Genomic DNA, 27,250 nt, shown 5'->3' on the forward strand with positions numbered 1-27,250 from the left:
GGGAACAGATATCTAACCGGACTTGATGTTGAGTCATCCAGTCTGTCCCGAGTATAATATCGATACCCTCCAAACTTATTAACACCAAATGAGTTTTTATTTCTATACTACCTAACTGAATTGGCACATATCTACTTATTCTGTTGGAAGTAGTATTTCCTCCAGAGGTAGTGATCATATATGACCCCTGGATAGGACAAGATTCAAGTCCTAGTCGGGTTCCACAGTTGTTACTAATAAAGCTATGTGTTGCTCCGGAATCGAATAAAGTAACAACTGGTTTATGGTAAATAGAAAATGTACCCGACATGACAGGAGCTCCTTCTGGAAGTTCTGCCAGAGTGGTGAAGTTAATCCGTCCTTGACGAACTTGCATCACTGGCTTCTTTCCCTTATTCTGGTTTCCCTGGTTGGAGCTCTGCCCTTGATTGGATTTCTTAGGCCGCGGACAATCTCGGATAAGATGATCCGCACTTCCGCAATTGTAGCAGCGATAGTTGTTGCCCTTTTGTGGCATCTGCGGAACATTTGGCCGTTGGCCAGATTGTTGTGCTTGCTGTGGTGGCACAGGAGGACTGAACCTTCCTGGCTGCTGAGGCGGCCTAAAAACCAATCTTCCCGTAGGAGCATTGCGTTGTGGCGCTCTGGGCGGCGTATTGGGAACAACCCGATACCTCGGTGGTTGAGTACTCGAGGTCCCAGCAGGGTTCTTCCGCTTCTTCTCGGCATAATGCGCCACAATGCAGTCTTCCTGAGTTAAGGCCATGTTGACCAACTCACTGAAAGTATTTGCCTTCACAAGGTTCAGGCGCTCTTTGAGTTTGGTGTTCAGGCCCCGGCGAAAACGGTCTTGTTTCTTGGTATCATTATCTGCATGATACCCTGCATACTGGCACAGATGATTAAAATTCTGTGCGTATTGCAAAACTGTGTTGGCACCTTGTGTAAGGGCCAAGAACTCATTAAGCTTTCGCTCCAATAATCCTGCGGGTATGTAATGTGCTCGGAAGGCAACCCGAAATTCATCCCATGTGATGACATGCTCTGCAGGTTGCATGGCATAAAAATTGTCCCACCAGATTCTAGCAGCACCACGAAGTTGTTGAGCAGCAAAGGAAGCCTTGCTAGAATCCGCACATGGTATGGTCAGGAGAGCGAACTTCGACTCAATAATGTGGAGCCAGGCATCAGCATCCAATGGTTCCTCGGCCTTACTGAAGAAAGGCGGTTGGGTACTGAGGAAATCCTGGTAGCTAGCCACAGGAGGATTACGATCATCCCTACCTCCTCGGAATTGTTGCTGTTGATTCAGTTGAGCTTGAACCAACATATTAAGTAATTCCGTTTGCCGAGCCATGACTTCGGCAAGGTTGGGAGGAGGTGGTGGTGGTTGCTGAGAACCACTGGCTTGATCAGCCCTAAAACCCTCCGGGGTTCCTCTTGTAGCTCCAACCATCTGAAATAAAGGAGATGTCCATTATTATCCATATATCCTTACTCCCAATTTCAGAAGACATAATCAATGCATATATTCCGCAAATCATCTCATCTCAAAATTTAAAGATAAAGAACAAGATGATGAAACCGGAAATTATATTACATTGTTAACTCAGATAGTTCTCACATCGCATGTCGAAAGTTCACTACATAGGCCATCTATGTTACATCAAATGGCACGAGGTTTGGCTACTTAAACTATTACATTCCCTTAGATTACATCTCGAAAGTTGACGATTTACTAAAAATCGTCGAAATTTCCTACAGAAGACTGACTGCCAGAAAGAGAGTGATGGGGACTAATAACAGGGTCCCCATGCTCAGAATCAATCTCTGAAATACCCTCAATTTCCTCTGGATCTTCTTCTTCTTCTTCAGGTACTAGGGGTATAGCAGGAAGGATGGGTTGCTGCTGCAATTCTTCAATATGAGCCTGGGCATCATCCGCTTCGAGCATCAGATCATGAATATGCTCTTGTAGAAATTCTATAACAGCATCTCGTTGGGTGATAAGATGATCACTCTCCATGATCTGATCTTCGCGGTGAAGAATTGTTTCATCTCTAGCTGCAATAATTTCATCCTTTTGGGTTACCAAAGCTTGTAATTCTTCTATCTGGGTCACTCGGTGATCAGCATTCCGATGGTGGCCTTGAGCCACACTGGTTATCTGATTTACTCCATGACGCAGTAGCTTTTGGTAACGGTATTGCACATCCATAAACCTGGTAACAATACGGACGGTTTCTTCAGCTACGTCTCCTAACAAATGACCAAAATGGTCGGTCCGAACATCCCAGTCCGAATTACTCGGGTCTATGGTAGGAAATAACCCAATAGGGTATGCAGCAACTTCAATCGGATGTTGATTGCAGAAGAGTTTGATTCCTTCTAAAGCAGCAGTTTCAAGAGTATCCACTAGACGATATCCAACCACTTCCACTTCTATGGGAGGCCATAAGGAGCGGAAAGGGTGTTGAGGAATTATCATCTTAACCCTGCAGCGGAAAACTCCTTCTTCAAGATACTCTACCCCATCATACATAGGAGGCTCTGTATAATGGAACATACTCAAGGATTCCCACAAAAGACGAGGAAACCCTTCCCAATGTAAACCATTGGTGTGAAAGTGCCCCTCCTGATCCCAAAAGGTACTAGTAGGAGCAGCCATCTGCGACAACAATGCAAATGGTAAGATATTTTTACCTTGTTGAGAAAGCTTACAAGGTAAAATGGATTAAGACAGCTTATTCTGATAACAGCAAAGGCTGGAAATCAGATAGATACCTAAGATACCCAACTAAAGATTCTTACCCAATTTAAGAAATACCAACATGTTATCTATTCCTTAGGAAGTATCGATTTAAACATGCTATTTAGTTGATTAATGGAGTATGCATGCACGTACTAAACGATCTCACAACCAAAAATTAACTGCCAAATAATCTTGGTCTTACGTGGTTAATTACGGTGGCACAATATAAATACGTCTCTCCCTACTAACTAGTCGATAAACCCTATACGTCCTAGTTTCGGAATCGTGGTTAGTGTACCTGCATAAAACCACAATGCATATATATCCAATGAACCTTTCATGCCAGCATGTCATGAAAGCGTCCCCATTCATTACTGCTCACTATAGAAGCAGCATCTGTACAATTACCGCCGTACAGACAACGTTAGCATACGTTATTGGATAACGTATTTACGGGGGTACCGCAAAATGCGGGGGTATGAACAGCGATCGCCATACCCTGCGCCGAACCATATACTCCCAATGTAGTCAACCGAGGTTGGTACATTGGCAGCATCTCAAGTAGGCCACTGCTTGAGAAACAGCGTTCGGTTCGCATCACCGACAGGAAGGCCAAGCTCCCTCAGTTGGCTGAGGATTCTTACCTTCTTACCTCCCGATCGAAGATGTCGTTACATAATTGTAAAGTTGGATTGTGCATAAAATTAAATTTCAACTGAAAAGTAATGCTGGAAGTTAGTCATATATATACATATCACAGCCACCTTTAATTCCCATAATAGTACTACCCTAGGGCTTACGTACTATACATAATCCTTAACGAACCAACGTAGTTCGCAAATACTTGATTAATGAGATTTTATACTAAAAATTACTTTTTAAGGCTAATTATATCTCCGGGGTACACTTGTTAGCTCTGATACCAGCTGTGGCAGAACCAACCTGAATTATACCGACTCAAGTGCGCGAGTCCTCACTGGAGGGCTACCTCGCACTTCAAACGGTATAAAACTATTGGTCTGTCGGGTAACGTCCCGATGAACCACCGAACGCAGGATCCAACAAGGTACCTCACAAGAAGGTGAGTCCAGAGATACAATGCCCAAAATAGTTTACACCACAGGCAGTTATATTACAAAAATACCCAAAATAACATTTGTTCATACAGAAGAGAGTTTATTACATCACAAGTTCGAGTTTCTGATTAAAGCAGCGGAATGTGAAAAGCGTAGTTATTATACACGGCGTCATTACAGATATTATGCTAGCCCTGGCATAATATCACTCGGTGGGGTCTGTGTTGGCCGGGGACGGATCCCATTCCACGGACCAACCATCAGGCAAAGGGTAAGGCCACGGTGTAATGAACGCGGGCTCCTCAGAAGGATTACCTGAAGTAAATAAATGAAAGCAAGGCTGAGTATACTAATACTCAGCAAGACTTACCCGAAATTGGGTATATCTTAGCCCATAACTAGACTCATGCTGGCTTTTAGCTTTGGGTAGGGTTTTCAGCTGAAAAGCAACAAAGAGTAGGTCCTTATTTTCAATTTTTAGCTTTCAGGTTCTAGTTGAATTAACCATTCTAGGTAAGCACCTATAGCTATCCAAACATGGTAGAATCTTTATTCAAACATCATCTTTAATAATCGCATGATTACTCTTGTTACTCTATGTGATAAAGGGGATAAGCAGTCTCATACATCGTGAGAGGCGGACGATTCTGAATCGAGATTCAACCCTTGCAAGGTAAACCTAACACACACGCTTGGAACACCACAGGGCTGTTCCGAAGCAACCGTTTGCCTTTCATTCCGACTCGTGGATCAGTGCCACCACAAGCGACTGCAGGTCATATGCACTACAAAAGTGCAGGACGTACGTCTGTAGCGCGACTACAAAACCCGTACTCCTGGTTGCCCAGCAACACATATGCCTACACGTCGAACAAAGTAACCAAAAGAAGCAAATACATGTGGTGGGGGGGTATGTCCACTCCTCGGGCCGATTGGTTACTAGGCTTACCGCTTACCATATTTCACGGCATGTGGTTAGTACTTTCAAACGCTTAGCCACCGCTACCACACACTGCGACCTTATCAATTCATCAACTCAGACGGGGTATCATCTCAACCATGATACCTCATAAAACTCCCGTCCGGCATCCTTATAGTGATAACGGAATGTAAATCATTACAATTCCTAAGTCGCGCGAGTGACAGGAAATCACTCGACTTCTACCGGTCCTATAAGCAGAGCAGCTAGTCGGACTCAGTTCTAATGTTCAATACATTGGTTCCTAGAATAATGCAACTAAGTTTCCAACCAATTCCTAAGAACCTAATGCATAAAGAGATATATATATAAGTAATATAAGTTGCAGTGTAATAAGGTAGGGGTTATGTCCGGGGCTTGCCTTCGCTAGCAGAGTTGGGGTTAGTCAAACTAGTTTCTTCCGAACCTTGGTTCGGGGCTTCAGAGAAATCCGTAACAAAAGTCCCGGGGTCTTCTAAACCAACTTCTTCTTGTTCTGGGATCAGTTGATAATCCCCGTCAGCGAGAGTGTTCGAGTCTACATGAGATGCAAATTACAAGTTATAGAATGCCTTTACCTTTAGTTTACTTCCCGATAAAGTTGCAATCCAATATAAATAACATTCTATTTTGATATATTTCCTAATTACTTTGTACTGGGCAGTCATTTATTGAGCACTAATAAATTTACTTAGATTCATTAAACAATAAATTTAGTTAGATTAAGTGTTCAATTAGTAGTATGGAGCAGCAAGTGGTGTGGTTCCCATTAACAATTATATTAAAAGCTCTACATATTATCCTCTCAAGTGATATGATTTTTAAGTTACCATCACCTTCAAAATCAAATATATAATATCCAATTTAATTAACATCTAATTCATGGTTGAAAATTTGATAATATGTTGCACTAATACAAAACAGAACATTAATATATTTTTCATGATTTTTAAATATATGAAAGTGTGTGTATTAATTATATTATGTAAACTACACCTTATTTCTAACAAAATCTATACAACATGAGAATATTACTGGAGTACAAGGTTAATTATTTTTCTTCAATTCTACATGTTAAAAGAAAATTATTGGCACTGGTTTTACTAATTTATCATTTTTCTATGAATTACTATGTAATTCTTAAGCCTACAAGCAATCAACTTTGACATTTAAATTAAATCATTAATCATTCAAAAACTGAAGTCGACCCTTAAAACAAAGTTACAGATCTTTGTCTAAAGATTCCAACAAAATTTAGTTTACCATTTTATGATTTTTCCTTAAAGAGATATGGTATTTCTAAGTTAACAGCAAAAATTACATAAGGAGGTCCTTGGCTACTATTCCATTGAGTCTAGGGCTTTGCAAGAAACCCCCTGGGTTTCTTTTCCTTCTAACCCGAGGTCCCTGGGCATGAACCCGAGCAGAGCAGAGCAGTGACGGCCGTGTTCCGGCGACGGTGGTCGCCGGCGGCGAGGTCCAAGGGTAGGAATCGGGTCAGGGGCTTACTGCGGTCGTGTTGGGCTACGTGTCGTGGACGGGATTGACCGGAACAGTAGGATTCGACTTGAACCCGAGATGACGGCGGAGAGGTCGACGGCGACGAGGGTGCTCCGGCGATGAACGTCGGCAAACAACCTGCGCACGAGAACCAGTGAGTCATGGGGAACGTGCACGTGTCAACAATTGGATGAATTGATGCAAGATGGAGGGAGTTCGACGGAGACCGAGGCGGCGGCGGCGAGGAAGATCGCCGGCGAGCGTCGGGAAGGTGCTGTGGTGCACCAGAGGGTCAAGGGATGGGTCGGACAGCTTCAGGGGGATGATGTGGTTCTGTTAGGGGTGACGTGGTGGCTCGGGAGTACCTGCAACGAGCTGCCCACGGTGAGGCCGAGGGCGGCGGCGGATGGCGATCGTCGACGACGAGGTTTCAACAGAAATTGGAGAACCACGAGTGGTCGGGGAGCACCAGTGGACTACGGGTAAGCTTGTGCGTGTGCTGGCTGGAGCGGAGGTGGTCCGGTGTGGGCTGTCCACGGGCGGGTGATGCACGGCCGGAGAGGAACGGGACGACGGCGAGGAAATGCCGTTCGGTTTCGGGAAAATTGGACACTGGAAGTAGCAGCTCAGCGTGTGGGTGTTGTTGTGGTGCTGCTGCGCGCGAAAGGGAGAGGGTTAATGCACCGGGGTGGCCTGTCCACGACGGCGAGGAGGTGGCGGCCGGAAACGGCTCGGGCACGTCGTGGCGCGCGTGGGAGAAGCCACCAGGGGAGAGGAAAGAAGCCGAGACTGGGAGGGGATGACGCGTGGAAGAGTTTTGCAGCTGGAGGTGGCGCTCGGGGCGCGGGATCGACGGCGAGCGGCGGGGGCAGAAGCGGCGCAGAGAGGGAAGCGGCGCGCGCCAGAGGAAGACGAAGCAGGGGGTGTCAGGAGGACTAATTCGTAAATTTCAAAGAGTTCAGGGACCCCACTGTAATCTAAAATTTTCTCACTGCTACAAGGGTCAAATGGAAAAGTGTTCAACATGAAAGTTGTAGAGAATTTCAAATCCTACAAGATTGCTTTAAGGTTCAAGTTCAAAATCTCAAAGAATATAGTTTTATTTTAAACTTTAGGGCATCATTCAATTTATAAATTTTGTCTTGTAATTCAAACCAATTGCTTTAATGCTTAGGGTCCTTTTGCAAGTTTCCCTGCAGTAATCATGACTAGTTCTCTTTGCACTTTAGTCCTTAGGTAAAACTAAGTTTTACTTTTTTTTTTTTTACCATTTCACACGTAAGTCCTTATATGTTTGTATTAATTACATAAAGGTCCTTAATTTCATATTGAGTCCATTCCCTTTTGTGTTTATTTAACTTTTGATCCTTTATTAGCTATAGCCATCTGAATTTTGACACTTAAGAACATTTTCACACATTTGCTCATGAGAATTTATAAAACTTATAATTTACAAATATACCCTTATGCTTTGTACAACTTGTATACATTATCCTACTTACATATAATACACCTAACTTAGTATCTAGTTGTCAAACTACCTGGATATCACAGCCCCGGCCCCCGCCGCCTTCCGCCCGCCGGCGCGCCACTGCCCCCGCCCCCCCACCCCCGCCGCCCCCGCCCCCGCCGGCGCGCCACTGCCCCTGCCCCCCCCCCCCACCCCCGCCGCCCGAAGCCCGCCGCCGCCGCGTCCCCTCCCCGAGGCGGAGCTCCTCCTCCGCCGCCGCCGCCAGCCCGCCGCCGCGCCCGCCCCCGCCCGACGTCGCGCCCCTGCCCCCCCACCCCCGCCCGAAGCCCGCCGCCGCGCCCGCCCCCGCGCGCCCCTGCCCCCCCACCCCCGCCCGAAGCCCGCCGCCGCCGCGTCCCCTCCACCTCCGCCGCGTCCCCTCCCCGAGGTGGAGCTCCTCCTCCGCCGCCGCCGCCAGCCCGCCGCCGCGCCCGCCCCCCGCGCCCCTGCCGCCGCCGCCGCGCCCGCCCCCGCCCGACGTCGCGCCCCTGCCCCCCCCACCCCCGCCCGAAGCCCGCCGCCGCCGCGTCCCCTCCACCTCCGCCGCGTCCCCTCCCCGAGGCGGAGCTCCTCCTCCGCCGCCGCGCCCGCCCCCGCGCCCCTGCCGCCGCCGCCGCGCCCGCCCCGCCTTCCACCTGCTAGCACGGCCCGTTTCCTTTCCGTGGCGCGAACCAGCCTGGGCCAACGTCTCCAGCTATTTTAGCTGCTCCGTTGGAAACAGCGGATCCATCGATGGCAATGTAAAATTGACGGGGCAGCCAAACACCGGGATGGATGGCCCAAATGGCTGCCACCCGTTGGAGTCAGCCTAAGTAGCTAACTAGCCAGGTCGAAAAAAAAAATCTCCTTTGTTTCGAAGTTGAACACTCCTATTCCTACCCTTTCTTCTACTGGTAGGAGCTAGGACAAATAGCTAGACAAATATAATAAGAGTTTATGACCTACAATAATATCTATTTCATACATTGTCGTGTTCTTCGTATGTCTGGTTGAATATGTACTAGTGATGAAAGTTTTAAAAAGTTCTGAATGCAAAATTATGCAAGACTTTCTGCACAAGGAATATCCTGCAAATTTTTTTAGTACCTTTCTTGTTGCAAAATGTTACTCCCTCAATCGCAAATAATAATTAGTTTTGGTTTTTTAATACATAGTTTTTGTTACGTATCTGGATATAGTGCACAACAAAATATATGTATCTAGAAAAATTAAAATGAATTGAAATTTAGAACGTAGGTAGGCTAGTAAAATGTGCTGCGCTTCTCTGTAACTCGATGGCTAACGCTCAAAAATAAGGGATTATATTGGTTTGGCCAATCACCCTACGTCCATTCCATTCAGGTTGTCTGTTCGTGTTCTTACGATCGAGGGCTGGTAGAGAGAAAGAAGGCAAAGCTTCACTTTATATTGATCCGTTGGTTGGGCTACAGTTGAGAAGAAGGGGTACCTTAGCGCCCCGAGTTGACATCCCGGTGAGGAGGCCGGAAGCTCTACACGTGTCCAAGCTAGAGCCTCCGGTTGGTTGTGTTCCGTCCCGTCGCTAAGCCAAGTCTTGTTCGCTGGTCAACGGCACCGCCTAGCATGGCCTCGGTTGTGTCCGCTATCTCCTTAGCAGGACATGGCGTGGGCTTGGCTGTAGTACGGCCTCCCTAGTCGCTTAGGGCGGGTTCCTTTGTCCCGTTGGCGAGGTCAGTGTTCCTCAGTAGGTGTCGAGAGGTCGGATCTCCATTCTCCACCCCCGGCAATGCACAACAGACCTCGCTAGCCCGGCGCGCTCCTTCACCCTAGCCCTGACGGTGGAGGGTGACGGGGTTAGGACCCATCCCGTCGTTCTGACGGGGCGTGTGCTGACGGTGTGTTGACGGTGTGACCGCGGGTCCGCGATGTCATGATGGCCCCGCTGACTAGGGTCGCGCGTGCAGGAGGCGCTCTTGCCCTATTCGTCAGACGGGGTACGTGGGTGCGCGTGCACGTCACCTCGGCCCGATGCATTTAATGCTCTCGGCGGCCCGTCCTCGCCACGCCTTCGGAGGTTGGGGGTCGGACATGGCTGTTTGGAGGCGATGGCTCCCCGAACTCACTCAGTTCATCGCGGGTCGGGGGGCCGCCATATGCCCCAGGGACGCTCCCGCCTTGGCACTCGGGTCGCTGCATGCTGCGCGGGGCCCATCTGCCAGAGATGCCTGGTCCGTGGGCCGTTTCCTGGTTCTGGTCATCGGATTCTGGCCCGGCCCGGGAAGGCATTTTCTTGGGGTACCCGTAGTAGCTGACACGCAAATACACGGCTACAACCGTCTGCTCGTGTACTATGTTTCGTAGAGGAAAACAAACTGTTTAGTCAAACATGCAAACCGAATTACTTCACAAATTATGACTTTATCCCCATGCAAAACTATGGGACAGTACGGTAATACACAATCAAACAGGGACAGAATTAAACCAAATCATTCTATAACAGCAAAAACACACTCTCAAGTCTCAACCCCTCAAGTCTAGCGCAGTCCTCCGTGCTCTCTCATCCCCGCATGATAAACTGCGGCTTTAGAGCAGCTCCAGCTTTTATTTGAAAAATAAAAAACACACAAATACGCATGTATTTTTTTATTTTTTATGCATATTTTGGACATCAGAAATCTGATCCCATTGGAGCGGTTTAGCTGTAGGCGTCCGGGTTGGCGACGAGGTACGCCTCGGCGGCCTTGAAGATGGCGGTGACCGACTCCTTGGCCTTGGCGATCTCGTCCTTCACCTCCACGCCCGGCAGCAGCTTGTAGGTCGAGTCCACCTTCACCAGGCTCCCGCCGTCGGCCGTGGGCTCCACCTTGATGTGCGACGTCGCCGTCTCGATGGCCACGCCGATGCCGCCGCCCTCGACGAGCGTCGACTTGCACTCGAACTTGTCCGCGTCCAGGAACTCGAGCCTCTCCTCCATGAATCCGAACGGCATGGCTGAAAGAGCAATGGCACGTTACGGGTTGCTTGATCGGCGAGAAAACTTAATAAAAGGTTGGCCTGACCGCCTGAGTGTGTGCAGGAGCTTGATGGTAGGAACGGTACCTGAGGTGAAGTTGAACTGCCTGACGCTGCCGACGTGGGCATCGCCCTGGACGATGTGGGCGCTGGCGACAACGTGGGAGGCGAGCTTTGGGGCTAAGGTGTGCCAGTCCATCACGGCGGCGCGGAACAGGCGCGGCGCGGCGACCGGCGACGAGATCTCTAGGGTCCAGCTGTTGGTGGACGCCATTGCCGTGAAAACTCTAGCTTGGCAGCGCTAGCTCTTGCAAATGGTAGACGCAGCTACTGGTTGGGCTCCGCTGTATGCCTCTACTGTGCCGTGGGAGTGAAGTGGCAGAGGTGAGGCCAGACCTTGAAATAGGTTGCTCGGAGTGAAGCTGGGGTTGGTGAAGGAGTCCGGGCCGGTGTGAGTGGTGACCGCTGGCGGTGGGTGAGGGCTGACCGGCAAGACTCGTCGAGCCTCTCGGAATTGGATGGCACTGTCGGTCTGGTGAGAACTGATGTGGCCGGGTCTGAAAATACATGCCATTTTGTCATTGTTTAGTTGATGGCGTGGAATTTGTTGTCGAACCAGCGAATTGTTGAAGACCTCGTGGGCAAATTGATTGGGAATGATATCTAAGGATTGGGATGCCACCCGTCTAGACTGAAAGCGAAGGCATTGCTGGGTACACGCCTACTTGGGTTGGTGTTTTAGAGGCTGAAAGGGTGGAATGGTAACAGTAGCACACAGATTGTGGTATATCGTCTACTATTTGGGAATGCTTTATTTTTCTATGTCGATCTGGCCACTGACAGAATATATCATCACTTGAAAAAAAGGCTAGTATAGATAGATTCCTACTCTACAGCTAAAAATCACGAGTGAAGAGACTTTTTTTTTCAAAAAAAACTTGGACACGTGGGGTTAAAACTTAAAACCACACCACAACATTTTATTAAGAGAAGCAACCTTCTCCTAGCCTAGAAAACCCTTGAACCCTGGTGACGAGATTTTTTAAAAAACTAGCCCGGTAAATTCGCTCTTGTGAGAATTCAAATCCAGACCTATTGGGTGGTACTCAGGTGCTCTAACCATTAGGCTAGAGATCTTTTCATGTGACGAGATCATTAAGGATTCGTACATATGATTGAGCTCCTACTATACCTTCGGTGTGAAATGAGTGGTCTCTAGCGCAAACCCTTGGTTTACCTTTTTCTTTCTTATGTAAACTAGCGAGCGAAGTTATAACGTCCGAGGATTCTAGTGGATGGATCGAGCTTTTTTAACTTGATCCACCTGTATGAAAAGTTACGTAGATTTACAACATAGTGCCGTTGTTACTGTATTCACCATAAAAATATTTTTATAATATATAACTTTCTCTAATTAAAATATTACTTTTATAGAAATTGCAAGTGTTGCATTGGAGACTGTATATCAGTGTTCTAAATGACTTACACTTGAGATCAAACGGAGTATTTTATTGAATTGTTGTTAGAATAAGATCGTACCGCCTCTTGCTACCCCAGATGGTCCACTTTGGTTCACATATGGTGGTGTTGGGCAGACGACAATGTTAGCCTAGAGGATTGAGGGTGTCATATTTAAGAGAATGGTATTACGCTCGATTCTATTTGAAAAGAGTAACTTATATGTTAGGGATGATTCATATTATTAATTTTTCAGTCCAAGGTGTAACATTGCCATGATCAACTACGTACCTCATAGTCAAATCACATGCCATGGTGAAACACTGAAACCCACAAGTCATGTGCTCATAGCACTGGGTGCCATAAAAATCCAATATTAAAGATTTTATCTCGAAGGTATACACAAACCAAATCACTTTGTTCACTGCAAGTAGCAAAAACACAAACTTCTCAATTCCATACTCTGCTCCATGCTCTGTCTGGCAACTTAGAGCAGTTTTATTTTAGCCGTATAAGACACACAAGATGATACATAGGGAGATCTGATCCCACTCCATTGATTTCAATTTAGTTGTAGGCGTCCGGGTTGGCGACGAGGAATGCCTCGGCGGCCTTGAAGATGGCGGTGACCGACTCCTTGGCCTTGGCGATCTCGTCCTTCACCTCCACGCCCGGCAGAAGCTTGTAGGTGGAGTCCACCTTCACCACGCTGCCACCGTCGGCCGCGGGCTCCACCTTGATGTGCGACGCGGCGGTCTCGATGGCCACGCCGATGCCGCCGCCCTCGACGAGCGTCGACTTGCACTCGCACTTGTCCGCGTCCAGGAACTCGAGCCTCTCCTTCATGAAGCCGAACGGCATGGCTGCACGCACGAGCAGTGGCAGGTCATGATGAGATGCTTGATCGGAGAGATGGCAGGAACCGCTTGATCGATGGCAGGAACGTACCTGGGGTGAAGTTGAACTGCCTGACGCTGCCGACGCCGCCCTCGCCCTCCACGGGATGGGCGCTGGCGACGACGTCGGCGACGAGCTTGGGGGCCAGGGTGTGCCAGTCCATCACCGCGGCGCGGAACAGGCGCGGTGCGGCCACCGGCGACGCGATCTCGAGGGTCCAGCTGTTGGCGGAGGCCATTGCTGTGGTCGACTTGGCTCGGTGCTTAGGCCGTGCTAGCTTGCTGAGCTGATGCAAGTGCTTGGAGCTGCTGCTGCTTGTGTTATCGAATCGAGCGGCGGCCAGGGATTTAAATAGGAGGCTTGGAAGGCGGTTGGTGAGGCTTGCCTTGTTGGAGGGAGTTGGGCGAGTGGTGTCCGGTGGAGACCTGGAATGAAGCTGCGGCGCGAATCGTCGGGCTTTTCAAAATTGGGCGGCGCTGTCGGTCGGGTGAGCTTTGTCGTCGATGTTTAATAAGGCCGGTGTCGCGAAGCACACGTCAGAAAGCTGGGTCGCGCTCCTGTCAACGTTTTGTTGAAAGACGATGGATGCGTTGACGGAATTGTTTGGCACTTGGTTGGTGTGATTACAAGGTTTAGTTGAAAGCAAGGGCATTGTTTGGCACTTCGTTAGTGGGATTATACAAAGAAACAAAATTACAGACAAAACGACGAGGTTGCATTGGATCAGGCCACGGTTTCTACTACCCCTTCCTACTTGGGGCAGTGATCGGAGTGCAGCTGCACAAACTGAGCAGAATACGAAGAGACTAACAAATCACAGCGACATAGTAGTACTTTTAATGTAATAGCATTTTCTTATGTGTCATAAAGTACGTTTATCAACCGTGCTTCCTCACTGGCTAGTAACTTTTAATAGACAACATAGTCTAGGTAGTAGAAATTCACAAAAATTAGGGCCCATAAGTAAGGATCAAAATTGATTGTCTCGCTCATTCTAACACAATATCTATATATATGTGTACTTATTTTTGTCATATTGTAATAGACTCTATTTTTTTGGGCGAAGATATAATTTACTTAGCAATTACTCTATACACTATCTCATCCACATCTATAGTTGTTTTCCTTGTACTTTGCATCGCATCTTCATATGTATTTGTTGAACCTTTAGTTTGAACGATGTGTTTAACATGGAAATCGATATTCTCATCATTTCCGCATACATTTACACATAGTCTACATGGTGACACACGTCATACATGCATACATTGAGTTAATATTTTCTAAAATAGTAATGGCAGAATTAGGTAATTTAAAATCGCTTATTGGTGTACTTTGGATATTTTAGAACGACAGATGTAGGTAATTTAGATGCGGAATTAGGGGATCACTTTAGGTTAGTCTCGATGATGGCTGACACAGATCTTGTGGGTTACATTAGATTATTTTTGTATGATGATATAGGTGGGTAATTTATATAAAGATTAGAGAATACTTTAGGTTATTTATAGGTGGGTAATTTAAATATAGATGTAATTTGTTTGTTTAGACTATTTTCATAACATTAGATATGAGCATTTTATTGGAAAACATTATTGTATTTATTCAATGACTACTGTTATCAATGATGACTCAATTGTCTGCAGGATTGATGGTCATATATGTTTTTTTTAAATCCTTTTAGAAATTTTTCTATTTTTTCTAGCACGCCGCATGCAGATTAATATGAAAGTAATAGTAAGATTCATTTTAAGATGGCATATTCTGGACCGATGTGGATATGCATTTACTAACATGAATACCACGGGGTCTTAGAAATCAACAAACAACCGACCCTGCGAGTACCAGTTCGAAACGAGCAAACATTTTTAATTAGGACAAACCAGAATAGCTCGTGCATTCTACGAGTAGTTTGTAACTTTTTAGTTGCCGTAGAAAACAAGGGTATACATAATCAAACAGCGACAGCTTTGTACAAACCACTTTTAACATCTCAAATCCACACTCCACATCACTGTGCTCACGCGCTGCTTAGAGCAGCTTTATTTTGCATACAAAAAAGAACAGAAAAAACGCAAGCTGCGTTGTATTGGGAAGGCAATGGCATCCCACTCCATGATTTTAGTTGTTGGCGTCCGGGTTGGCGACGAGGAAGGCCTCGGCAGCCTTGAAGATGGCGGTGACGGACTCCTTGGCCTTGGCGATCCCGTCCTTCACCTCCACCCCGGCAGCAGCTTGTAGGTGGAGTCCACCTTCACCACGCTGCCACCGTCGGCCGCGGGCTCCACCTTGATGTGCGACGCTGCGGTCTCGATGGCCACGCCGATGCCGCCGCCCTCGACGAGCGTCGACTTGCGCTCGCACTTGTCCGCGTCCAGGAACTCGTGCCTCTCCTTCATGAAGCTGAACGAAATGGCTGCACGCGAGAGCAATGGTCACACGCTATGAGGCGGCTGGTTGATCGGCGGCGACACGTTCGGCTCGGATGATCGATGGCAGGAACGTACCTGGGGTGAAGTTGAACTGCCTGACGCTGCCGACGCCGCCCTCGCCGTCAACGGGGTGGGCGCTGGCGACGACGTGGGAGCCGAGCTTGGGCGCCAGGGTGTGCCAGTCCATCACCGCGGCGCGGAACAGGCTCGGCGCGCCCACCGGGGATGCGATCTCGAGGGTCCAGCTGTTGGCGGAGGCCATTGTTGCAGTAACGATCGGCCGAGCAGGAACGGTCAGCTGTTCAGCTCAGAGTGAGAGCGTGGCAGTGCCGCTGCAGGTTTGAAGCTGCTGCTCGTGTTGTTGCTGGGGCAGTGGCGAACTGGCGATGCGAGGGCTTTAATAGGTGTCTCGCGTGGCGGGTGTTGGTGAGGCTCGCGCAGATGGTGTTCCGGTGCGGTGAGTGGCGACCGGTGAGGTGAGACCTGAGAGGTGGCGATGCGAGGGCTGAGAGGTGGCGATGCGAGGGCTTTAATAGGCGTCTCGCGTGGCGGGGGTTGGTGAGGCTCGCGCAGATGGTGTTCCGGTGCGGTGAGTGGCGACCGGTGAGGTGAGGCCTGAGAGGTGGCGATGCGAGGGCTGAGAGGTGGCGATGCGAGGGCTTTAATAGGCGTCTCGCGTGGCGGGGGTTGGTGAGGCTCGCGCAGATGGTGTTCCGGTGAGTGGCGACCGGTGAGGTGAGGCCTGAGAGGTGGCACGGGGTCGTCGGCTTTTTCCACATCGGGTGGCACCGCCGGCCGAGCATGAGCGATCATTAACGTGGGCGGGCCTGAAAACACATCACAAAGTGTGCTGCCAAGTGCCAAGTGCCATTTGTTTTTCCGAAAACAAAAGAAAAGTGTTATGCAATCTCGTCAATGTTTCGAAAGGATTAGTATGATGGCCGTCCAGATCAAAAGCAAGGAGGCGTTTTAGGCTTTGTAGCTAGGTTGGTGCACTTTAGGCTCCGTTTGGTTCCGATTCCGGCAGCAGATTCGCTTCCAAAAAATCAGCTTCACAACCAAAGGGCTCGGACGGCTGTAGCGATTTTTTGGAATCGACCGATTCCCGCAGTGTAACGACGCAGCGGGTAGGAGGGCAGATTCTACCAATTCCCGCAGTGAAATTACCCGCGTTGCCACTGGTTAGTCGTACCGGTTCGACTCTTTTCTTTCCGAGCGATCCTTTCCCATTCATCTCCCGTGCGCCTCCTCCCCTGCCCTCTCCCCCTGCCCCCCGATGCGCCCCCGCCGCCCCCCGGGCCACCCCCCGACGCGGCCCCCGCCGCCGCTCGCCGCCTCCCGCCCCCCGGGCCGCCCCCCGCCGCGCCTCCCTGCCGCACCCCCGCCGCCCCCCGACGCGCCCCCGCCGCCCGCCGTCCCCCGGGCTGCCCCCCGCCGCGCCTCCCTGCCGCGCCCCCACCGCCCGCCGCCTCCCAGGCCGCGCCCCGACGCGCCCCCGCCGCCTGCCGCCTCCCAGGCCGCCCCACCCCCCCCCCCCCCCCGCCGCGCCCCACGCCGCCCCCCGCCGCGCCCCCAGCCGCCGCCCGCCCCCGACGCGCCTCCCGCCGCCCCCGCCGCCCGCCTCCTGTGCTGTCCCCGAAAAACAGAGGAGAAAGAGAGAAGGAACGGGAAAAGGGAGAAGGGAAAAGGAAAAAAAAAGAAAGAAGAAAGGAAAAATAGAAAGAAAAAAAGAGGAAAGAAATACAGAGAAAAAAATAAAAGAAAAAAAAGAAATTATTCAATTATTTTTATAACGTGGATATATATTTTGTATAAATTATTATATATATTAAATATGAATATTTTCTTTCCAAATCGGTCATCTACGTATCCATGCGATTAATTAGCATATAAGAGCCTTATGGGATCCCAGGCGCATAACAGATATTTCTTACAGAAATCCACAGCTGACAGTTGTTTCACAGCTGTCAGCTCACAGCAGCTTTCCCACAGCTAATTCCAGAAATCAAATTTTCAGGAATCCACAGCTGAACCAAACACACCCTTAGTATATGGAAGGATGGAGCGGTGGCTGTAGTACAGCTTAGCGCTTAACTAATGGCATCTCCCGTAGGGTGTAGTTACATAGAGTTTCACAAACTCATATCTTCCCCATCACACCAAAAAAGCCAAGAATTTTTCTCAGCTGTCTGCTTGTCTATACCTTTGGCCATAATATTGCCTGCTGTAAACATTTGTAAATGAAGACATCTCAGCAGTCGGCTGGGTTTACTTCAGATTGCTGAATGCAACTGGAGTGACCTACCTTTTTTAAATAATAGTTATGACTAATATGTAGGTAACATAAACTTTAGACCAGTCAGACTACCATGTAGTGTTGTAGCGTCAGAAAAGGTAAAAAGGCGAAGGAAACAAACCCACTCAAGTAGTCAAGTACCTTTCAAATGTAACCTCATCTTGTCAAAATTCTGCACAACCTTCCGGTGTTGCCTACTTTTACAAACTTGACTATGGGGCATCAAGCTTGAAAGTTACAATAACCGCACAAAGGAATGCTGAATACCAGAGACAGTCTACTCAGCATCATCATAGCCATTTTTCGATGAATCTGAATCTTGACCAAACACCATTTCATCCACTTCTTCCTCTTCCTCCTCATCAGACTGAGCAGCAACGTCAGCGACTTGCTTATCCTCTGATGGCAGTTCAGATGCATTATTAGCAGCCTTGTCGACCTGATGCAGTTCAAATCAGCATTTGGTTAGACATTAACGGAAGCATTACAATTTCACTTATTTTTCAGTGCTCAAGATAGATGAAACCTGTGCCCTTATTAGCTGAAGCCGGCCAGAAAGCTTCAGTAGATCTTCAGTTGCCGTGTATCTTTCTGCACACATCTGCAAATGAAGGAATGGCTTGGTTACTCCTTTCTGCACATAACTGGGAATAGCCTGTACTTGTAAACACAACCTGCCAAGCACTGTTTAACACCCCCCCCCTTCCTCTCTCTCTCTCTCTACTAGAAGACAGTAAGTAATAGCAAAACCTCTCTTAATTACGAAATGATTCCATGAGATTAACAACAATGCTATAAGATGTTCCAAATAATGTGCAAAGTATTCAAAAGCTACAGAAAGAAAATTAGATATCCAGCATGTTCCAGCTAGTATGGGTGACAGAAACCATACCTTCTCAAGGTTGCTAATCAGTTTTGTGGATTTCTCAGAGTGAATAAAACGACCATGAATGACTAATAGGCAGTATATCCACCGCAAAACAAGCTCTGTGCTACCAGATCTGGGAAGACAAATCCACAAACAAGATAGAATATACAGTTATACACAGCATGAAAACACACTGGTGAACAAATATGTACATGGGAGTCTTGGGCACCTTGTTTTCCATGCAGATATTAAATTTTCAAGAAGTTTGCAAGCATCTCCAGGTTTCAATGATCTTAGATGCGCTCGAATCTGTTGAACAATAGAACATCATGAACATAGAACATATAAAGTAGACATGTAAACAAATATATGATGGAACATGGAAATACAATTCAATTCAACAAACCTTCTTGCTGGGTAAATTAGCATCGACTTTTATGCTGCCATCACCAAAAAAACCAGAAAAAATATTAGTTGAAATGCCAGGATGGCCCTCAGTGCTCTGATCTACTCCATTATCAAGGACACCACACTCCCTCATCATGTCTTCAATGCATATGCCACGTTCAATCCTTTGCACGAGAACTGAACAAGTAGAAGAGCAAGTGTAGTTATGGAACTGTTTAATTGAGACATCAACATGGTGATAGATACATAAAACAACAACACATGCAAAAATTAGTGGAACCTACATACCAGCTCCTGAATAATAATCTACAATGTGTAGCTGTGAATGGGAAAACAGCTACTTATGCAAGTTCAAAATATCCACACTACACATCATGCATCGTTTCATTACTTATGCAGCACTGAAAAAGAAGAGAAAACTACTTATAGATTATTTTACCTCTTTTCTGGATAGGGCTTGTTGTGGTGAGGTCACTATGAATAGAAGGCTCAATGTCACCACTGGGTTTTGTCACATCATGTTTCCTTTTCTTTTCCTGTGTATGGAGCTTTGGAAGAGGAAGGATGGCATCTTCAGCATTGGCTCGGTCTAGAGCAGTGACAGTTTCTGTAAGAAGATCATCAGGATTCAGCCCAAGAGTAGCTACCAAATAGCGTGTTATCCTTCTGAATAGAAGTCCAAAAGTGCTTCCATGCTTCACCCTTTCGAAAATCGTACAAGCAAAGGCACAAGCTATACTATATTTATCTACTAAAACCTTTATAATTGTTTTGATTTGTGCAATTCCCAATAAACAGGTGAAGCAAATAAGCAAAATAAAATTTTAACCATACTAACAAACAGTATCACAATACCTTGCTTCTTCACAGATTGGCCTTTCTTTGCCATGGTGGCTTGAGTATTTGGCAAGAGAACTCCATCTTGAGACATGCCCAGATTAATGTCCGTACCATAACAAAGCAAAAGCTTATCAAAAGATGGTTTTACTACAGATCCATAGGCCAGCAGGACATGGGCAGAATTAGGTCCATCCATTCCTTGAAGTTTTGCAGCAAATATCGAGAATGCCTGAGTCCTTGATAGAGAGGACTCCGACAATGTGATCTTGGTAGGCTTCTTATTACGCAGGTCATCAGTGTTACATGCAGACCAGAAATAGCAGACACCAATCTCGGAAATAGCCAGCACATGTATTTCTCCTTCGTCTGAACATTTACAGTCTACAAATATTGCTGGGTGCTCCATCGACAATATACAGTTTGAGCTCTGAGTTTTACTACCACCCAACTTCCAAATGGCAATATACCGTTCCCCAATACCAGATGACAGAACATACTGGCTATCGTTGCTAAAAACCATGCTCCTCACAGCAACCTAAGAAGTTTTAATGGGTGCAACAGCAAAAGATGGTAATTAGGTACAACAAATAAGACTAGACGAATAACAGTAGGTAAGAGAAGAAAAGACATACTCACCGGATGCCCAGAGAATTTTTGAATCTTTTTGTTGTCAGAAGTATCAAAGGTCCTCAACTGGCCAGCTGCTGTTGCTAAAATATTTCCATCTGATGTAATAAAATACGAGCTGTGATTCGTTAATGTGAAGGATGGTGGAAAAATGTTGGGTATGGAGTGCATATATAGAAGGTGGGTCCTACAAGGACTTTTAACAAAAAGTACACATATTATTAAATACACATTTCAGCAAGCAGCATATACCAATAAAAACACCATCTAAGTGTCAATGCAGATAGACAGATATTATTCACTGAGTTCATGTGCCTCCAGATATAATCCTGTTACATTTGTAGCCAAATTAAAATGGACAAGTGGAACAAAAATTAACCAAGTATTGGTGCACAGGGCCTCATAGTGGTGTTGCATCAACATAAACATAATTTATTATAAGAGGAGGTACAGTAGAGCAAACATAATCATAAGTCAAGAAGCAATTTCACAATTGATATACCTGATGACACAGCTAATGCAGATATTGCTTTCGAGGAAGATCTGAATTTCCCCAGGACTGACCCATCAGAGGCGTCAATCCTACAGACCATGCCATCAGCACCTGCAGTGTACACAATCGGCCCATGCTTCGAGTATGCTACAGCCGTCACACCCCTAAACACATCAAACATGGATTCCAATGTAACTGAACATGTCTAAGCTCAAACTCGTAGAGATTAACATTACCATCAAAATTCCAAACAGTGACAGGGCCAAAGATACAATATGATTATGAGTATGCTTCTCAATGTGTTTAGCTTTATTTTGTTGTTGTTAGTATGATTATAAATTATTTTGTACTCAATTTATTGCTTTGCCCGTTTCAGCAAGTGAACTTACCCTGGGTGGCAATTGCTGACCTTCCACTTCCACTGTCCAGCAGCAACATCGAGGGCTAGTACATCCCCACTGCCTGTTCCAAGCACAAGTAGTGAGCTCCCGGCTTTCCTCTTCTTCTGCTAAGAAAAAATAAGCAGGTGATAAGGTTGCATCCAACATAACAACCTGTAACAGCTCAACATGGGGTTCGCTCACCTTGCCGGAGAGCTGTACCCACTTCATGCATGTGTAATCGAGGGCGAGGTGGCCGCGCTTTGTCTCGGCGCCGGCGCCGGCCTCCACCGCCGGGATGTCGGCGAACTCCGTCTGCAGGCGGCCCCGCACGGCGTCCCATACCTGCGCTAACGGCAAAACGAGCGTGTTAGCTTAGCCCATGGCTTTACTGCCAAGAGCTAACGCGAGGACCGAAAGTTCCGAAGGTTCCATGCCTTGATGCGGCCGTCCCCGGAGGAGAGCGCGAGGAAGTCCGCGCTGGGGCTGAAGGAGGTGAGGAGGTCGCGGATTGGAGCCGCAACGGGCGCCATGGCCGGCGCGCGGCGGCTGGTCCTCGTGGCGGCGGGAGAAAGGGTTTAGCCGGAGGCGGCGGCGGCGGCGGGGGAAGGGTTTTGGGGAGGAACGGGGTACCCGTTCGAGCAAAAATGGGAGCCGGGCCCGAGGCACCCTCGCGCGCCGCTTTTCCCGTTTGGGTTCGGTAGCTCGACACGGGCCGTCGGACCCGGTCGGTTTCGTTTTGTAGCTCGCTTCACGCGGCTGAACCGGACCGGGAAGGGCTAGGGTTTTTCTGCGCCCAAACCAACAAAGGCAACAGACATTTTGCCGCCGCACCACTCCCGCCTCCACCGCCGACCCCCTCGCCGCCGCCGAGAATGGAGTCCAGCGCCGAGAAACTTCGCGGCCTCCGCATCACCTCCCTGGATGAGGATGATGACGAGACCGTGGTTCCGCACCAGCCCCTTCCGGGCCCCGCCGCCGCTGCAGCGGATTACGAGGACGACGACGAGGATGAGGAGGAAGAGGCGGAAGTGACCCTTGGTGTCCTTAAGAAGCCGAAGCGCCCCGGCTTCCTCCTTCGCCATTTGTTCCCCAGCAAGGCAGGCGGCATCCCGGTTCGTGCGCCAACACGATCGTGTTGAACTCCATCTTTTGTACAGTACAGTGTATTGATATTTGATACGAGGGCTGTGTGGGTTTGTTCAGGCGTGGCTGGATCCCGTGAACTTGCCTTCCGGGAAATCCAGCTGCTGTGGTTTCTGTGGCGAGCCTCTGCAGTTCGTCCTCCAGGTGATTTCCTTGTGTGTAGTGAAGTTGCGACACACTGGCACTTGATACTTGTTATTTGGATGTCGAACCCAAATATGTTGATTATAATTGGTTTCTTTTTTTAGATTTATGCTCCAATTGAGGACAATGCCGCAGCGTTCCACCGAACACTATTCGTGTTCATGTGCCCATGGATGGCGTGCTTGCTCCGAGATCAGCATGAACAGTGGCAGCACAAGCATGGGAATCCATGTAGAAGGTGCAGCAAGTTCTATGACTAATAATTTTGTTCAGAGATCTTCTGATTTTGATTGCTTGAAGTGGATTGTGTTGCAGCGTCAAGGTTTTCCGGTGCCAGTTGCCACGGACTAATGCCTTCTACTCAACTGAACCTCCAAAGCATGACGGATCTGACAAGCCACTATGTCCAGGAGGTAATGTTCTCGGCTGCTGCATGGCAGTTGATGCTATATTTCCTGCATTATGTAATAACGCCAAACATGTGAATATATGTTTGGTAGTGAATGCAGTTCCAGATCATATCTTCAATTGCTGAATTATTGAAGTTCCATCTATGATAATTATTTGTTTCTACCAGTGTGCAGCCTTTTCTTCATGTCAACTACCTTGCTTTCTAAAATACTCTTTAGGAAGCAATTTTTTATGTGAACCATGGCACTTACAAGTTTATTTAAAGCGTGTAAGCTACACATAAATGTACGTCAATTGCTGTTTAAAACTTTCTGCTTGTGTCGTTTACTGTTGATATGCTATAATCTTGCAGTTTACTAGTTCTTGGTAAATGTGCTCTGCTTTTGGCTGTCAAATAGTTGGATTTTACTGATTTCTTACAGTTGATTAACTATGTGTTGCCAGCTCCTGTATGTCACTGGTGTGGTACCTGGAAAGGTGATAAAATATGTAGTAGCTGCAAGAAAGCAAGATACTGTTCTGAGAAACATCAGGTATGATATGTCGAATTTTAACACTGTTTGATTGATCTCTGACATGAGCACGTATTTTGGATAAACAGCCCTTGATTGTTGTTTGGCAGGCACTGCATTGGCGCACTGGTCATAAAAATGATTGCCTCCAGTTAATCAGTTCTTCTGATGCTTCAAAATCTGTTCTGACGGCTATAGGAAAAGGTGATTATGCGTGAATTACTAAAGCTATTTATGCTCTTAACATTTGAATTGTGATTTTTTTCTGACATTTTTTATCTACTTGCAGTTCCTGCTAGCACTTCCTGGCCAGAATTTGAGATAGAAACTGACTTTGAAGGTACCTTTGATTCTGATAGCTGTGATGAAAATAACTCGAAGTCCTTGGTAATGCACAGACATGGGAAACCAGATGCTATGACACAGTCATGGATGGATCAATTTGAGGTTTTGAGCCCCATTTTCTCTCTTGCTTTCTTTGGAATAATCCCTGTTGGACTTCTGCTTATATTGATAACTTTGTTTATTCACTGCTGTATCTGTTTAGGCTGATGCTGACAACAAGTGCTGGGCATCTTTTCAAGAGCGTGTCTCAAGAGCGCCAAACCAAGTCTTGAGGTGATATTTTTATTGATTGCATAATTTCTCTTCTATGCCTACCATGTTTACCATGTATTCACCTGCATTTTCTCTTACTGTTTTGATAAATAGCACTATTGTTGCTGAATTTATTACTTCCATTGCATACTTATTTTCAAGAAAAAAACCATTGCCAATATTATGCATGACGTGTATTCTGCAGGTATTGTCGAGAACCAAATGCTAAACCTCTCTGGGCGTTATCTTCTGGTTGTCCGTCAAATGCTGATGTCCCATCATGTAGCTCCTGTAAAGGTCCATTATGCTATGAATTTCAGGTTGGTCAAATTTATAGTCTACAACCACAGTCCATTTTTCATTACAGTAATATATCCAATATCTCATAGCCTTACAACTAGAACAATCAAAGTTCCAATTCTTTTTTGTGTATATACTAATTCAGTACCATCAAATTACAAGTTAAGATCCAAATGTAAGGGTTCTATTTTTCTCATTTACTTACAAATATGTGTTCTGCTTCCAGATAATGCCGCAATTGCTTTATTATCTTGGTGTGGGAAACCAACCAGACTCACTTGACTGGGCAACAATTGCTGTTTACACATGTCAAGGGTCATGTGACCAAAGTGTTAGCTACAAAGAGGAATTTGCTTGGGTTCAGTTGTACCCTACAACAACCACGATGCATTGATAATAATTACCACTTCCTCAGAGTAACTGCTGTCCAATGCTGCAGGTTTGAAACTTCAACTGTTTTTCTGTTGCAAACTAATTATTGGTTTCAGTTTGTTGCTATAAGTACTCAGGTCTGCATACAGGCTTTAATATGTGTTGTCAACTAGAAGGAAAAGGATGAAACAACAACATATTTTCCTTTGCTTTTTAGGTGTCAAAAATTTAGCAGAAACACAAACACTTAAGTAAATACACCCACCAGTAGAACTGAGAGCTTTTCGAGGCCCACTGTTGTACCTATGCCTTGGGAATGGTACCAGCAGGCTATAGTTGATGTAATATTTGGAGATATTATAAGTTCATTATTTCTGGTTAGATGTGGAACTTATGCTTGACTATGTGCTTGTCCAGATTAGAAATCCCCTCCCTGTAGTCTTGTGCATGTGAAGTGGCTTGTAGCTTTGCACCAAGTTCTCATAGATAGAGCTAAATTCCTGATTATTTCTCTGTTCATTCAACATGTTGCTAAAGTGATCACTTGTAACTAGTGTTGAGTTGGTGGGCTTTATCTTTTGTGGTGTTAGTGTGTGGTGGCACATCCATCGGAAGTGTGAGTCTGGTAAAAAAAAAAGTGAAATGTGGCTGAGAATTTTCTGAAAATTCTCAAAATTAATTAACGGATGTTGCACATCTTAGCAAAATTTTATGATCAGACACAATAGCATTTTTGACTCACAAAAAGGCCAGGGATGATTTCTTCACTGTTATTGGAAATATTTTTTCCTTCTGTATCTCTGGATGTGATTAGGTTTCATCTTCAGATTTCGTAGGAATACATAGAACATTCCATCCCCTACTCTTCTGAGAACTTCTTAAAACTCTTGAGTTAGATTTTCATGTGAATTTTCAACAGATTAACATTTTTCACCTGTTATATATACGTCTATTTTCACCTGATATTTGACCAATGCAAACAGTTAATGTTTGTGCACTTCCCAGCATACTCTTGATGTGTACTTTTCCAGGGAGGTCCACTCTGATAGTCTGATGTTAAGTTTGTTTGGGTCATGACATTGTTTTATCCTTCATGGAACTACTCGTGTGACCCTTTTTATACCTAGGTGACAGTTTGGTTGTCCCTAGTCCCTGGGACTGGGAGAAATATTGGTTAGGCTACCCGAATAAAAATATGGTCATGCAGAATGCATTACCAAACATAGAGCTTTCATTACAGAACTATGGGCATGTTGACCTGCATTACCAAAGATAAAAAGCCTTTATACTAACTTCGTTGTGTTCTGTTGTATAGCTAGGGAGGTCCAGGGATCAGCTATATGCACTCCAGACTGGTGTTAGGAGCAACTCTTTTTTTGGTACTGGAGATTTCAAAATGGGGAGTGCCATCGATGGTCGCAGGTCATTACCACACACACACACACACAAAATGTTTCCAGATCAATTGGTCGTGCAGGTTTAAGCATCTTCCGAGCATGGTCCCAGACTCCCATGCTTGGTGCTCGTTACATTGGCTTTGGTCCATTTATACGGTACTCTAGGGCCCATATAGACGTGATGGCAAATAGTTGCATACTTCCATTTTTGTGGTCACCACCATGGGCGGTTTAATGGTGTAATTGGTGTTCATTTTGTTAAATATCTTTTGGGCGTTTTCCTTCTATAAAAAAGATCTCGGTATGCTCCCTTTTTTTTCCTCCAGATGGGTAAGACCAATTTCTTTTGCTTAGTTTGCCTCGGAAGGTCCTCGCATACATGTACACTTTTCCCACGAAGAGGTTAAAATTTTGATGGTTTAGTTTTTGTTATTTTATATGGTAATAACATCATGGTATGTCAAATCATCCACCGGTGTCTCCCACCCCGCTGCCGCACTGCTGAAAAATATTTGCGCGTGGCGCGCTCATCGCCTAATACCCATGTGCTCCTTGGTCCGTTGAGAAAGCTATTTGCGAGCATACCTGTTAAGTTGTTCTCTTCTGTAGACGCTCGCACGTCCTGCACTGATGGGTACGGCGCCGTGCCCGTGTCCATCGCACGACCCCAGCCGGACGTGGACGGCCGCCGGGTCAGAGTCTCGCTCGCGCACCGGAAACCCAAAACAGCCTGCCCGGTGCCGGGCCTTTTGAGGGTAGAAAACGCGGCAGCCGGAAGAGAACCCGCGTCGTCTCTTGCCGGCAGCGGAAGAAAAGCCAGGAGAAAGGGGCAAAGAGAGCGCAACGTGCTCACGCCTGCGCGCCGATTCCACGGCCGGCGAGTGGCGGCGATTGATGCGGCGCACG

At 46.8% G+C, this 27,250-nt stretch overlaps 4 protein-coding genes and 1 pseudogene across 5 annotated transcripts; 1 reads left to right on the forward strand and 4 right to left on the reverse strand.

Annotated features, from left to right (window-relative positions):
• Positions 1 to 10,164: 10,164 nt before the first annotated feature.
• Positions 10,165 to 11,152, reverse strand: LOC112876651 (pathogenesis-related protein 1-like). The gene is made up of 2 exons (XM_025940806.1): positions 10,854 to 11,152; positions 10,165 to 10,745 (listed from the first exon to the last, which is right to left on the reverse strand). The coding sequence occupies exons 1-2, from the start codon at positions 11,038 to 11,040 to the stop codon at positions 10,450 to 10,452; spliced, it is 483 nt and encodes a 160-aa protein (XP_025796591.1). The 5' UTR covers positions 11,041 to 11,152; the 3' UTR covers positions 10,165 to 10,449.
• A 1,414-nt stretch (positions 11,153 to 12,566) lies between these two features.
• Positions 12,567 to 13,451, reverse strand: LOC112875672 (pathogenesis-related protein 1-like). Its single transcript, XM_025939609.1, has 2 exons — positions 13,173 to 13,451; positions 12,567 to 13,087 (listed from the first exon to the last, which is right to left on the reverse strand). Exons 1-2 carry the CDS (start codon positions 13,357 to 13,359, stop codon positions 12,792 to 12,794), a joined length of 483 nt encoding a protein of 160 aa, XP_025795394.1. The 5' UTR covers positions 13,360 to 13,451; the 3' UTR covers positions 12,567 to 12,791.
• A 1,592-nt stretch (positions 13,452 to 15,043) lies between these two features.
• On the reverse strand, positions 15,044 to 15,971 carry LOC112875671 (annotated as a pseudogene).
• A 1,954-nt stretch (positions 15,972 to 17,925) lies between these two features.
• LOC112878249 lies at positions 17,926 to 22,136 on the reverse strand. 2 transcript variants are annotated; one of them, XM_025942691.1, is made up of 12 exons: positions 21,903 to 22,136; positions 21,670 to 21,810; positions 21,475 to 21,590; positions 21,095 to 21,249; positions 20,602 to 20,690; positions 19,981 to 20,500; positions 19,565 to 19,732; positions 19,124 to 19,302; positions 18,947 to 19,026; positions 18,742 to 18,850; positions 18,376 to 18,450; positions 17,926 to 18,288 (listed from the first exon to the last, which is right to left on the reverse strand). In XM_025942691.1, exons 1-12 carry the CDS (start codon positions 21,996 to 21,998, stop codon positions 18,127 to 18,129), a joined length of 1,890 nt encoding a protein of 629 aa, XP_025798476.1. In that variant the 5' UTR covers positions 21,999 to 22,136; the 3' UTR covers positions 17,926 to 18,126. The 2 variants fall into 2 exon arrangements, with proteins under 2 accessions (XP_025798476.1, XP_025798475.1); XM_025942690.1 differs by having other exon boundaries at positions 21,475 to 21,593.
• Positions 22,137 to 22,248: 112 nt separating this feature from the next.
• LOC112875713 (programmed cell death protein 2) lies at positions 22,249 to 26,663 on the forward strand. Its single transcript, XM_025939658.1, has 11 exons — positions 22,249 to 22,580; positions 22,672 to 22,755; positions 22,860 to 22,993; positions 23,071 to 23,168; positions 23,611 to 23,699; positions 23,789 to 23,882; positions 23,968 to 24,125; positions 24,226 to 24,296; positions 24,481 to 24,595; positions 24,802 to 25,014; positions 26,263 to 26,663. The coding sequence occupies exons 1-10, from the start codon at positions 22,341 to 22,343 to the stop codon at positions 24,967 to 24,969; spliced, it is 1,251 nt and encodes a 416-aa protein (XP_025795443.1). The 5' UTR covers positions 22,249 to 22,340; the 3' UTR covers positions 24,970 to 25,014; positions 26,263 to 26,663.
• Positions 26,664 to 27,250: the final 587 nt, after the last annotated feature.

The sequence above is a fragment of the Panicum hallii genome, chromosome 9, assembly GCF_002211085.1.
Source record: "Panicum hallii strain FIL2 chromosome 9, PHallii_v3.1, whole genome shotgun sequence".
Lineage (NCBI taxonomy): Eukaryota > Viridiplantae > Streptophyta > Magnoliopsida > Poales > Poaceae > Panicum > Panicum hallii.

Bases quoted from the DNA above. Each gene is read 5' to 3' on its own strand.
- LOC112876651 (XM_025940806.1), bottom strand. From the start codon at position 11,040: ATGGCGTCCACCAACAGCTGGACCCTAGAGATCTCGTCGCCGGTCGCC. The intron at 10,746-10,853 runs GTACCGTTCCTA...TTGCTCTTTCAG, and splicing joins GCAGTTCAACTTCACCTCAG to CCATGCCGTTCGGATTCATG.
- LOC112875672 (XM_025939609.1), bottom strand. From the start codon at position 13,359: ATGGCCTCCGCCAACAGCTGGACCCTCGAGATCGCGTCGCCGGTGGCC. The intron at 13,088-13,172 runs GTACGTTCCTGC...TCGTGCGTGCAG, and splicing joins GCAGTTCAACTTCACCCCAG to CCATGCCGTTCGGCTTCATG.
- LOC112878249 (XM_025942690.1), bottom strand. From the start codon at position 21,998: ATGGCGCCCGTTGCGGCTCCAATCCGCGACCTCCTCACCTCCTTCAGC. The intron at 20,691-21,094 runs GTATATCAATTG...TTATTACATCAG, and splicing joins TGCATTAGCTGTGTCATCAG to ATGGAAATATTTTAGCAACA. The intron at 19,027-19,123 runs GTTTGTTGAATT...ATTGTTCAACAG, and splicing joins CTAATTTACCCAGCAAGAAG to ATTCGAGCGCATCTAAGATC.
- LOC112875713 (XM_025939658.1), top strand. From the start codon at position 22,341: ATGGAGTCCAGCGCCGAGAAACTTCGCGGCCTCCGCATCACCTCCCTG. The intron at 24,126-24,225 runs GTTTTGAGCCCC...GTATCTGTTTAG, and splicing joins CATGGATGGATCAATTTGAG to GCTGATGCTGACAACAAGTG. The intron at 24,596-24,801 runs GTTGGTCAAATT...TTCTGCTTCCAG, and splicing joins CATTATGCTATGAATTTCAG to ATAATGCCGCAATTGCTTTA.